The sequence below is a fragment of the Mustela erminea genome, chromosome 1 (genome assembly GCF_009829155.1).
Source record: "Mustela erminea isolate mMusErm1 chromosome 1, mMusErm1.Pri, whole genome shotgun sequence".
Lineage (NCBI taxonomy): Eukaryota > Metazoa > Chordata > Mammalia > Carnivora > Mustelidae > Mustela > Mustela erminea.
This window is the reverse complement of record NC_045614.1, coordinates 96,215,320-96,228,958: the sequence shown is the minus strand read 5'-3', so window position 1 is coordinate 96,228,958 and position 13,639 is coordinate 96,215,320. Positions and strand designations below refer to the sequence as shown.

General features: G+C 42.5%; 2 protein-coding genes across 2 annotated transcripts; both read left to right on the top strand.

Annotated features, from left to right (window-relative positions):
• The first annotated feature begins 434 nt into the window (after positions 1-434).
• On the top strand, positions 435-1,215 carry LOC116600874 (proline-rich protein 23A-like). The gene has a single exon (XM_032361284.1). The coding sequence runs from the start codon at positions 472-474 to the stop codon at positions 1,213-1,215; it is 744 nt and encodes a 247-aa protein (XP_032217175.1). The 5' UTR covers positions 435-471.
• Positions 1,216-7,265: 6,050 nt separating this feature from the next.
• Positions 7,266-8,009, top strand: LOC116590400 (proline-rich protein 23B-like). Its single transcript, XM_032342132.1, has one exon. It carries the CDS (start codon positions 7,266-7,268, stop codon positions 8,007-8,009), a length of 744 nt encoding a protein of 247 aa, XP_032198023.1.
• The last annotated feature ends 5,630 nt before the right edge of the window (positions 8,010-13,639 follow it).

Below are 13,639 nucleotides of genomic sequence, written 5' to 3'. Positions count from 1 at the left end.
GTTATATCTTTTCCTTTTTTTTCTAAGAATGAGTTAGACACGTGTTCTGCCTCCTAGAAGCCCCACAGAAGTATTTCCTTAACCACAGGCTCAGCTCTAGAGCCGCACGGATACCGCGCTCTCTACGGGGCGGAGCCTCGGAAGGGGCGGAGCCTAGCGTGACATTTTGCGACTTCGGTTCCGCCGGCGTCCCTTGAAATACCCGCGCAGATCCGTCCGTGTGAGGAACCTGGGATTCGAAGGCCCCAGGCTGAGCCCTGTGCCCGTGCTGCGCCACCAGAACCCCAGGACTCCGGCCCCAGGAGGCGCCCCCAGAACTCCAGGCACTCTCTCTCTGCGTCGCCCGGTACCGCGCTCCGCCGCTCCCGCCGCCTCACCTGTCGTCGTCGAGACCTGTCACGGCGTGCAGGACCCGGTCCCTCACACCCGCCGCCAGGCCCCGAGAGCGCCGCCCGCAGCGCTGTCCGGGTGATGGGCAGCTGGCCTCGCAGCCACAGCGCCTACCCCGAGCCCTGCTGGGGACCGCCGCCAGGAGGACCCCGCCCTGCCAAGCGCCGCCGAACCCAGGAGCCCGCGGGCCTGGAGGGGCCCCAGGCCGCGGACACACTCACCTCCGTGGTGGTCCTGGCCACCGGCTGTGCCCTGCAGCTTCTCCTGGACGACGTAGACCTGGTGCTGGAGCCCGAGCCGACGTCGGCCCTGCAAGTGACCGTCGGAGAGCTCACCCTAGTGCTGGTCCCCGAGGCTCTCCTGCGCTCCGGAGGGCAGGGCCACTCGCCTGCCAGCCTGGAACGGGGCGCGTTCCCGAGCGCGCCCGAGCACGACGTCGCCGTCGAGCGGGGCCTCTTCTGCGTTTCTGCCCCAGAGATGGCCGCCCAAGCAGAGGCCTACGAGGAAGACGCCGACCGCGAGTTCCTGCAGCCTCGGATGGACCCTGCAGCGGGCTCCGTCCCTGGGCTCCGCCCCTGCGCTGCAAGGGTGGCCAGCCCCCACCCGCAGGGCCCCACACCGGGTGCCTGGCCTTGGGCCCCCACCCCTAGCCCAAGGAGAAGCTCTCCTCTCCGCTACTTCAACCTGGACGCCCACCTTCTGGAGCCCTTCCCCAACTCGCCACTCCAACCTCTACCTCCCTCTCCGAGCCCAGGCCCCCACGCGCGCCCCCAGCGCCTTCCGGGTCCCTCTCCCAAGGCCCGGAGGCGCCTATTCCAGGAATGAACTGCTCCCACAATCCCTTGCCACCCAGCGGGCCCCTTGGGAGAGGCTTCCAGGAGCCGCCGTGTGTACACTGCACAACCGGCAAGAATCACCAAGCATGAATAACGGACAGATGCTCTTTTGATGCAAGCTGCATTGCAAAATTTTGGATCAATGGCGAACCGAAACATCTGAAGGGACGAAATGGTACTGGAAATACAGTGTGCTTCCAGAAATGCGAAACGCTGCTTAGGTTGTTTTCTCTTAAGGTTACGCTTAAGTAGCTCCATTCTCCTTAGTTTCGCACTTCTTTCTAAAACCCATCCTCTCCCCAGCACCCTACCATTGCACCTCTTCCTCCAAAATTAGACATTCCTAAAAAAAAAAATTGGGGGGGGTGGGGGTTGCGCCTGGATGGCTCAGTGGGTTAAGGCTCTGCCTTCCGCTCAGGTCAGGGTCTTGGGATCTAGTCCCGCATCCGACTCTCTGCTCAGCGCGGACCCTGCTTCCCCTCTTGCCCTCTGCCTGTCTCTCAGCCTACTTGTGATCGCTCTCATTCTGTCGAGTAAATAAATAAAATCTTTTTTAAAAAATATTTTTCTTAATGGGTTTTGCCCCTAATGTCCCTGCTAGTTTATGACAACCTTGTCATTTTGACTTTTTGATAGCTGTAGATGTTTTTGGCGAATCTAACAAATAGGTATACTGGACAAATGTTTGTTGGATACAAAACAAACACAGAATGAGGAGCAATGATCGTGTGCCCTCCTTTTCTTAATGAAAATGTTACCAAATGGTTTAATATTGCTGGGTTGGGGGGCTTTTTTCCAAAAGAACCAACTCTTTTGCATGATTTTCTTCCAGATTTTTAATAAAATTCTCCAGTGCTGGAAAAGTTTCTAATTCTAAAGACTCTGTGTTTTGATAGTTCTAAGATCCTGAATATATTTTGTACATTGTTTCTGGTATATGGAAATGATTCATTATGTTGTTCTGGTATCCAGAAAAATGATTTAATTTATTTAATGCCTTATCTGTAGATTATCTTGCTTAACTAATAAAGAGAATAATATGTCGAAAATAATGAGAATATTATCTCTTTTTTCGACAAGACTCTTAACATTTTATTTTTCCTTGATATTTTTGCTGGATACTACTCCAGTTCCAGGTGGAACCGTATGGCTGTTGGGGGCATCCCTATCTTATCCCTTGTATTAATATAAGTGCTTCTAAATTTTACCAAAAAACATGATATACATGATACTACACATTCATAAAATGAAGGATAAAAATCATATGATCTTCTCAATAGAGACAGAAAAAACATTTGACATTTCTTTTAAAACACCTCGACATAATAAAAGCCATATATGACAAACCCACAGTTAACATCATACTCAATAGTGAAAAGCTAAAAGCTTTTCCTCTAAGATCACACACAAAGCAAAGATGACCACTCTCACCACTTTTATTCAGCATAGTACTAGCAGTCCTAGCCACAGCAATCAGACAAGAGAAATAAATGTTATTCAAAAGGGTGTGGAAGAGGGTGCCTGGATGGCTCCACTCCTTAAGCGGCTGCCTCTGTTCAGGTCATCATGATACCAGGGTCCTGGGATAAAGCCCCACATGGGGCTCTGTGCTCACCTGGAGCCTGCTTCTCCCTTTCCCTCAACCTGCAGCTCTGCCTGCTTGTGTGTATTCTCTCTCTCTCTCCCTGTCAAATAAATAAATAAAATCCTTTTAAAAATAAGTAAAATAAAAATATATTTTTAAATGGTGTAGAAGTAAAATTGTTACTATTTGCAAATTACATGATACCATATGTTTAAAAAAACCCTAAAGACTTGACCAAAATAAACTATTAGAATTAATAAATGAGTTCCATTAAGTTGCAGGGTACAAACTAATATACAGAAGTCTGTATATTAGCTGTGTTTCTATACACTAATAACAAAGTAGCAGAAAGAGAAATTGAGAAAATGATCTTGTTTACAATTGCACCAAAAAGAGTAAAATACCTAGGGATAAACTTAATCAAGCAGGTGACAGACCTGACGAAAGAACTTGAGTTTTTCACATAAAGTATCATACCATCTGCAAAGAGTGAGAGTTTGACTTCTTCTTTGCCAATTTGGATGCCTTTAATTTCTTTTTGTTGTCTGATTGCTGAGGCTAGGACTTTTAGCACTATGTTGAATAGCAGTGGTGATAATGGACATCCCTGCCATGTTCCTGACCTTAGCAGAAAATCTCTCAGTTTTTCTCCATTGAGAATGATTTTCATGTGGGTTTTTCATAGATGGCTTTGATGATATTGAGGTATGTACCCTCTATCCCTACACTGTGAATAGTTTTGATCAAGAAAGGATGCTGTACTTTGTCAAATGCTTTTTCAGCATCTATTGAGAGTATCATGTAGTTCTTGTTCTTTCTTTTATTAATGTATTGTATCCACATTGATTGATTTGCAGATGTTGAACCAACCTTGCAGCCCTGGAATAAATCCCACTTGGTCACAGTGAATAATCATTTTAAAGTGCTGTTGGATCCTATTGGCTAGTATTTTGGTGAGAATTTTCGCATCTGTGTTCATCAAGGATATTGGTCTGTAATTCTCCTTTAGGTTGGGGTGTTTGTCTGGTTTTGGGATCAAGATAATGCTGGCTAATCAAATGAGTTTGGAAGTTTTCCTTCCATTTCTATTTTTTGGAACAGCTTCAGGAGAATAGGAATTAATTCTTCTTTAAATACTTGGTAGAATTCCCCTGGGAAGCCATCTGGCCCTGGGCTCTTGTTTGTTTGGAGATTTTGGATGACTGCTTCAATCTTCTTACTGGTTATGGGTCTGTTCAGGTTTTCTATTTCTTCCTGGTTCAGTGTTGGTAATTTATATGTCTCTAGGAATGCATCCGTTTCTTCCAGATTGCCAAATTTGCTGGCGTATAGTTGCTCATAATATGTTCTTATAATTGTTTGTATTTCTTTGGTGTTGGTTGTGATCTCTCCTCTTTCATGCATGATTTTATTAATGTGGGTCCTTTCTCTTTTCTTTTTGATAAGTCTGGCCAGGAGTTTATCAATCTTATTAACTCTTTCAAAAAACCAGCTCCTAGTTTTGTAGATCTGTTCTATTGTGGGTTTTTTTTGTTGTTGTTGTTTCTATTTCATTGATGTCTGCTCTGATCTTTATGATTTCTCTTCTCCTGCTGGTTTTAGCCTTTCGTTGTTGTTTTTTCTCCAGCTCCTTTAGGTGTAGGGTTAGGTTGTGTACTTGAAACCTTTCTTGTTTCTTGAAAAAGGCTTGTATTGCTATATATTTTCCTCTCAGGACCGCCTTTGCTGTGTCCCCCATTGTGTTTTCATTATCATTTGTTTCCATGATTTTTTTTAATTCTTCTTTAATTTCCTGACCCATTCATTCTTTAGTAGGATGCTCTTTAGCCTCCATGTATTTGAGTTCTTTCCAAATTTCCTCTTGTGATTGAGTTCTAGCTTCAGAGCATTGTGGTCTGGAAATATGCAGGGAATGATCCTAATCTTTTGGTACCAGTTGAGACCTGATTTGTGACCCAGGATGTGATTTATTCTGGAGACTGTTCCAAGTCCAGAAGAGAAGAATGTGTATTCTGTTGCTTTGGGATGGAATGTTCTGAATATATCTGTGATGTCCATCGGAGACCTGACAAAAGAACTTGAAGATGACACAAATAAATGAAAAGATAAACCAAGCTCATCAATTGGACAAATTAATATTGTTAAAATATCCATACTACTCAAAACAATCTACAGATTTCATACAATGCTTATCAAAATACCAGTAGTACTTTTTACAGAACTAGAACAAATAATCATAAAATTTGTATGGAAGCACAAAAGGCCCTGAATAGCCAAAGCAAACTTGAGGAAGAAAAAGACAAAGCTCGAGGAATCACAATCCCAGGTTTCAAACTATATTACAAAGACATGATAATCAAAATAATACGGTACTGGCACAAAAAAGGACACATATATCAATAGAACAGAATTAAGAGCCCAGAAATAAATCCACACTTATATAATCAATTAATCTATGACAAAGGAGGAAAGAATATACAATGGGGGAAAAGACAGCCTCTTCAATAAATACTTCTGGAGAAACTGGACAACTATATGAAGAAAAATGAAACTTTCTTAGGCCACAAACAAAAATAAACTCAAAATGGATTAAATACCTAAATGTAAGAACTGAAACCATAAAACTCCTAAAACAAACAAACCAACATAGGTGGTAAACTCCTGAACATTGGCCTTAGCAGTACTTTTTCTTGATCTGTCCCCTCAGGCAAGGGAAACAAATAGGAAAAGATCATTTCAACACATATCAATAAAAAAGAAGTTCCAAAACTCAATAACATCAAAAAAGGCAAAAACATAAACACTCATCACACAGAAGATGTGACATGAATGGCCCATATATGTATATAAAAACATGACCAACTGAGTAATCAAAGAAATACAATATAAATACATGATATAATTTCACATCATCAGATTGGAAAATGTTCAGAAATCTGACTATGGTAAGTGTTAGCAACGATGTGGTGCAGAGGAAATTCTTACCCACTGTTCATAGAAATACAAAATAGGACAACTACTTAAGAAAGCAGTTTGGCATGAACTATTATTGTTAGGGTGCCACACACTACTACCTAGCAATTACCCATTGAGGGTTTTTGCCATAAATACATAGGTAAAAGTCAAAGACCTCTGTTTTAAAATTAAATGTGTTGGTTTTTAAATCCCAAATCCAACACAAACCAAGAATTTCATTTTCTCAACTTTCCTTTCGTTCCTATGAGTTCCACTAATGAGGACTGGATAATCTAATTTTTTAAACAGTATAATAGAAGTCAGGCAGCAAGTCTGAAAATAAAAAGTTAACCTTTTGATATATTTTTGCTACTGTTATTAATCATTACCACAGTCTGACCTCCAAGCAAAAGACTGCAGTTAAAAAAAATTTTTTTAAAGTTTCACTTGATTTTTTTTAAGCTTTTTTATCACAGAAAATTAGGATTTCTAACTTCTCTCCTGATGAATTCCAAAAACCATGTAAGGGACGCAGGGAAACAGTGATCTATGATGAAGTAAAGGCTTTTCAAAGTCTTTAGAGGAGGGGCCCCTGGGTGGCTCAGTGGGTTAAAGCCTCTGCCTTCAGCTCAGGTCATGATTTAGGGTACTGGGAACCCCACATTGGGCTCCCTGCTCGGCAGGGAGTCTGCCTCCACCCTCTCTCTGCCTGCCTCTCTGCTTACTTGTAATTGCTGTCAAATAAATAAATAAAATCTGTATTAAAAAAAAAAAAAAAAAAAACCTTAGAGGACATTAGACATAGATTACTTCTTAGAGTAAGCAAGTACTTTTTGATTCTGTATTTTGGCTACCCACCTCCCCACACCCCCGCTCTGGCCAAGAATAAAAGCAATAACCCCCATAAGGATATCCTAGAAGTATCTACATTGTCTTAAAAAAAACCCTGCTATGGGGCGCCTGGGTGGCTCCATCATGAAGCCAGCGTCCTGAGATCCAGCCCCGCATTGGGTTCCCTGCTCAGAGAAGAGCCTGCTTCTCCCTCTCCTTCTGCGCACTTTGTGCTCTCTGTCAAATAAATACATAAAATCTTTTTTTTAAATAAAACTTTTTTAAAAAAATCTAAAAGCAACAAAACAAAACTCTACTGTTGCGCTGTACTAAACCTAATCCCCTTTGGCAGAAGGAGGGGTTTATATTGAGAGGGTCCCTGGAGTCACCTGACTTCTCCTACCAATAATGCAGTGCTGACCAGTCCGCGGGAGGACTTTCAGATTCTGAAGCCAGAAGTCCGGCGCTGCGCTCCAGAACCCCAGGACTCTGGCCCCAGGAGGCGCCCCCAGAACTCCAGGCACTCTCTCTCTGCGTCGCCCGGTACCGCGCTCCGCCGCTCCCGCCGCCTCACCTGTCGTCGTCGAGACCTGTCACAGCGTGCAGGACCCGGTCCCTCACACCCGCCGCCAGGCCCCGAGAGCGCCGCCCGCAGCGCTGTCCGGGTGATGGGCAGCTGGCTTCGCAGCCACAGCGCCTACCCCGAGCCCTGCTGGGGACCGCCGCCAGGAGGACCCCGCCCTGCCAAGCGCCGCCGAACCCAGGAGCCCGCGGGCCTGGAGGGGTCCCTGGCCGCTGACACACCCACCTCCGTGGTGGTCCTGGCCACCGGCTGTGCCCTGCAGCTGCTCCTGGACGATGTAGACCTGGTGCTGGAGCCCGAGCCGACGTCGGCCCTGCAAGTGACCGTCGGAGAGCTCACCCTAGTGCTGGTCCCCGAGGCTCTCCTGCGCTCCGGAGGGCAGGGCCACTCGCCTGCCAGCCTGGAACGGGGCGCGTTCCCGAGCGCGCCCGAGCACGACGTCGCCGTCGAGCGGGGCCTCTTCTGCGTTTCTGCCCCAGAGATGGCCGCCCAAACAGAGGCCTACGAGGAAGACGCCGACCGCGAGTTCCTGCAGCCTCGGATGGACCTTGCAGTGGGCTCCGTCCCTGGGCTCCGCCCCTGCGCTGCAAGGGTGGCCAGCCCCCACCCGCAGGGCCCCACACCGGGTGCCTGGCCTTGGGCCCCCACCCCTAGCCCAAGGAGACGCTCTCCTTTCCTCTACTTCAACCTGGACGCCCACCTTCTGGAGCCCTTCCCCAACTCGCCACTCCAACCTCTACCTCCCTCTCCGAGCCCAGGCCCCCACGCGCGCCCTCAGCGCCTTCCGGGTCCCTCTCCCAAGGCCCGGAGGCGCCTATTCCAGGAATGAACTGCTCCCACAACCTATCGCCAGCTGGCTTCAGGCACTAGTGATCCTCCATGACACACTCTGAGCACATGCCACCGATCAAAGATGGAACATCTTCATCGTAGGGACCCGGCAGCTGCGGGTTTGGTTTTTAGCTAAAATGCCTTGATCAGGGCGCTTGGGTGGCTCAGTGGGTTAAGCCTCTTCCTTCAGCTCAAGTATGGTCTCAGGGTCCTGGGGCTGAGCCCAGCATTGGGCTGTCTGTTCAGCAGGGAGCCTGCTTCCTCCTCTCTCTCTCTGCCCACCTCTCTGCCCACTTGTGATCTTTCTGTGTGTGTCAAATAAATAAATAAAATATTTTTTTAAAAAATAAAATAAAATGCCTTGATCAGTAGCAGACAAGGATGGATAGATAGATCGACAGATAGATGATAGATAGATTACTTCTGGTAAGGACCTTTAGCACAGAGGATAGACCACATATAGCCAAAGATGGATTTTTAGATCCTTTGCCTGTGCTTGCTGTGTGGACTGTTTCTTCCACCTCTGTTGTCTTCAGCCAATCCTGTATTTATTTTACCCCTACTCTTGCTTCAAATTCATGTCATTCCCCCCCCCCCAGTGTATCCCCTTTTCCCATCACTTCCCAATGCATCTCTCCTTTCTCACCATTTCACATTGTTTTTCCTTCCCTTTATAATTGTGAATTTGCCTGTATGAATTCCCCAGTGTCCTTGGAGGTGCTTCTGATCACCAATTTTTTTTTTATTTTTAGTATGCACAATACTTATTAAGAAGAGCTTTGTGAAGAAGATGACAAGTAAACAGCAGGGAGAGAGGGATAAGTTGAAGTGCTGCAGATCCAGTGACAGCCTCAGCAACTTCTTTGGGAGCTCTGGAGTTAAAATGACTGGTCAGAGTTGTCCCAGGTAAGGCTAAAATAGCCCAACTCCCTCATCACCATCACACCATTGGGTGTGAGGTACCAGGGAAGAATCATAGCCCAAGGCAAGACCACTTTCTTCAGCTAAGACAGTCTCTAAAGGGGATCATAGCTGAAGGCTGTCTGTCCATAACCCTCCTAGCACTTATGGAACAATTCTCATTGAAGAGGAATCTGGGTGGTGCATCAGACCACCAACCACAACATCATAATTTTGATTCTATTTAGCATAACATTCATCTCAATTTATTCTGATCTTTAGTTATGACTAGCAATAAAAAAATTGTAATCGTCTTCATATGGGTCTTAGGTATTTGGGTAAAGTATGATCACCAATTTTATCTTTCTCTTTCTTCTTGCTTTCCAAACTCCTTTCCCTGGACCTAGTCAATCAAGATAAATGCCTACTAAATAAATAAATGAATAAATGGCACACAAATGTAATACATTGGGCTTTGGAAAATATTTCTAAAATTGGAATTGGAAAAAAACAGTGGGAATTATATTTAATGGAAGGAGGAAAGGAGAAGCTAGGACATTGTTTCACCCCAGAAGCCAACTGTACAATGTCATATTCCCCTGTAGTTTAACAATCAAATGGGTATTTTTTTTCAAGTTTTTATTTAAATTCCAGTTAACATACAGCATAGTATTAGTTTCAGGTGTACAACATAGTGATTCAGAACTTCATACATCACATTGTGCTCATCACAAGTACACTCCCCATTACCAATTACCCCATTCCCCACCCATCCCTCTTCTGATAACCATCAGCCTGTTGTCTATAAAGAGTCTGTTTTTTGGTTTGATTCTTTTTTTTCCCTTTGTTCGTATGTTTCGTTTCTTAAATTCCACATATGATTGAAATTGTATGGTATTTGTCTTTCTCTGACTTTTTTCATTTATCATAATACTCTCCAGCTCCTTCCATGTCATTGCAAATGGCAAGACTTCAGTCTTTTTATGGCTGAATAATATTTCATTGTATATATACACCACATCTCCTTTATCCATTCATCAGTTGATGGACAGATGGGCTGTTTCCATAATTTGGCTATTGTAGGTAATGCTGCTATAAACGTCAAGGTGTGTGTGCCCCTTTCAATTAGTATTTTTGTATTCTTTGGGTAAATACCTAGCAGTGCGACTGCTGGATCACAGGGTCATTCTTTTTTTTAAACTTTTGAGGACACTCCATGCTCTTTTCCACAGTGGCTACACGACACCAGTTTGCATTCCCATCAACAGTCTAAAAGGGGTTTTTTTCCTCCACATCCTCACCAACACTTGTTGTTTCTTATGTTGCTAATTGTAGCCATTGTAACAGATGTGAGGTGATATTTCCTAGTGGTTTTGACTTGCATTTCCCTGATAAGTGATGTGATCATCTTTTCATGTGTCTGTTAGGCATCTGGATGTTTTCTTTGAAAATGTGTATTCATGTCTTCTGCCCTTTTAAAATCAGATTATTTGTTTTTTGGGTATTGAGTTTTATAAGATCTTGATATATTTTGGATACTAACCTTTTATCAGATATGTCATTTGCAAATATCTTCTCCTCAAATATGCATTTCTGAATTTCATGGCAGCCTGGGCTTTGCCTTGATTTCTCCTCAGGGTGAGAAGAACAGCTACTCAGTAAAAAGCACTAAGCTTCACAGCATAGACATTTGGTCTAATATATTATTATGCATTTTTTTCATGCTTATGGGCCCACCACCCAAATTTGGCAGCTCTTATTTCCTTAATGTCTTTTTTCCTACAAAGAAAATAAATTATTGCAGATAATGAAATCATATCCTTTGATCTCCATTTCCTGTTCCCTCCCCCCATTCCCAGAGGATTCTGGGTATCTTTCTAGTCAAGGGTATCATTCTAGTCAATATATGAATGTTACATGTACACAGGTATAGATATAAATAATCAACATTTATGTTTAAGAATAATTAAATTTACATAACTACCATCACATTCTTCAGTTTATTTTTTCCCTCCACTTAGCTTAGAAATCATCCTTCATAAATAGAATTGACCCTTGAATAACATGGTTTGAACAGCACAAGTCCACTTACATGTGAGTTTTTTTCCCAATAAATAGAATAGAGTACTATAAATGTATTTTTTCTCCTTATGATTTTCACAATTGCATTTCCTTTTCTCTAGCTCACTTTATTATACCAATACAGTATATAATACATATAATGTACACAATATGTATTAAATTGACTGTTTATGTCATCAGCAAGGCTTCCAGTCAAACGGAGGCTATTAGTTAAGTTTGGGGGGAATCAAAGTTATACACAGATTTCTGACTGCGTGGGGGTTGGCAACCCTAATCTCACTGTTTAAGGGTCAACTGTATATATATATGGTTCATTTCTCCTAAAGGTTTCAGTTTCCATCATATGAATATATGATATTTTATTCATTAATATATTAATGGATATTTGTGGTCACAGTTTTTAATGTTACATACCGTAGTAAATATTCTTACACTTGTTATCTTATGCACCTGAGGAAGAGTTCCTATAGGAAATATCCCTAGAGATTGTATTTATGGGTGGTATGAGATGTACATTTACAGTTTTATATGATATATACAAATTGTTCTCTAGAGTGGTTGTAACAATTTAAACAGCCTCTAGCAGTCTTTCACCATACTGGATCACCAAATTTTAAACTGTTTGCAAATGGTATCTCATTTTTTAAAAAAGCAATTTCCCAGTTACTGGTAAAATAATGAATGCAACTTTTCATGTGAATGGGAATAATACTTAAAAAATAATTTCAGGGGCACCTGGGTGGCTCAGTCCGTTGAGCATCTGCCTTCAGCTCGGGGTCATGACCTCAGGGTCCTGAGATCAAGTCCCGCATTGGGCTCCCTGCTTAGCAAGGAGCCTGCTTTTCCTTCTCCCTCTGGCCCCCTCATGCTTTCGCTCTTTCTTTCTCTAAAATGAGTAAATAAAATCTTTTTTAAAAAAAAAGATAAAAAATAAATTCAGTGGAAGGGGAGGTAAACCATGAGAGACTATGGACTCTGAAAAACAACCTGAGGGTTTTGAAGGGGCGAGGGGTGGGAGGTTAGAGGAACCGGATGGTGGGTATTGGAGAGGGCACGGATTGCATGGAGCACTGGGTGTGGTGCAAAAGTAATTAATACTGTTGCGTTGAAAAAATAAAAAATAAAAAAATTTTAAAAATAAAAAATAATTTTAAAAATAATAATAATTTCAGATACGGTGACTGGTTGGCTCAGTTGGTTAAGTGCCTGCCTTTGGCTCAGGTCATGATCCCAGGATCCCTGATTCAACATATGGGGCTCCTTGCTCAATGGGAGGGAGTCTGCTTCTCTCTCTCCCACTCCCCACTGCTCATGATCTCTCACCCTTACTCTCTTGAATAAGTTAAAAAAGAAGTTTAAAAGAAATAAAATAATTTCAGATGTACTTTCATACACTGCAAATCTTATTGCCTCTCATCTTGTCACTCATCAAATGTAATCTCTTTAACCTTCTCAGTGGGAAACACAAGTACAACTTAGATTAAAGCACTTAGCTTTCAATATAGAGTTTCAAAGTTGACTCTTTTTAGTCCATTACTAAACAAATCTGAGAATCACATTTTCTCCAGGTAGAAAAATTGCATCTTAATTTCCTAAGCAAAATACCAACAGCCAATTTGGGAAGTTTGAACATAGAGTTTTAATAGAAATCATTATGCAGAGAGGATGGAGGAGCTCTTTTTTGTTTTGGTTTGGTTTGGTTTTGGTTTGGTGGTTTTTTGTTTATTTTTATTATTAGTTTCAGAGGTAAAATTTAGTGATTCATTGGTTGCATGTAACATCCAGTGATCATTGCATCAAGTACCCTCCTTAATGCCCATCACCTATTAGAATTTTCCTTATTCATATGGGATTTTTTATATATTCAAGATACTAATCCTTTATTTGTTTTATATCTATAAATATTTTCTTCCAGTGTATCATTTGTTTTTTAACTTGTTTTTTTAATTGTGCAGACATTTGCAATTCTCATATGCTGAAATTTCACAATCTTTTCTAGTTTTTACTTTTTGTGTCAGTTTAAGAAGTATTTGCCAGGAAAGATCATAAAAGTTTCCTACAGTCTTTTGATAATTTTAAAGAATTATGTTTACCAACTTAGATATTTAGTCTCTTAGGATTTTATTTTTGTGTATAGTTTGAAATAGGGATTAAATTTTTTCAGATAAGAAGTCATTACCCCAGGGGCGCCTGGGTGGCTCAGTGGGTTAAGTCTCTGCCTTCCGCTCAGGTCATGATCTCAGGGTCCTGGGATCGAGCCCCGCATGGGGCTCTCTTCTCAGCAGGGAGCCTGTTTCCTCCTCTCTCTGCCTGCCTCCTTGCCTACTTGTGATCTCTCTGTCAAATAATTAAATTAAAAAAAAAAAGTCATTACCCCCAAATCAGTTATTGAATAGCTCATCCTTTCCAGTTCATTATGACAATTCTGATCTATATGAATTCCATATATGATGGCAAATTAAAGACAACTTGACTTAACAAACAATCAAAAAAAAAAACCCTAAATGAGAGGGTCACCGGTAGACCCTCCCTAAAGGAAATCCTAAATGATGTACTTCAAACAGAAGGATAGTGATTCCAAGGTGGAAGTTCTGAAAAGCAAGGGGAAAAAGAAGAACAAAGGACAAAGAGAGTGGTGCATACATA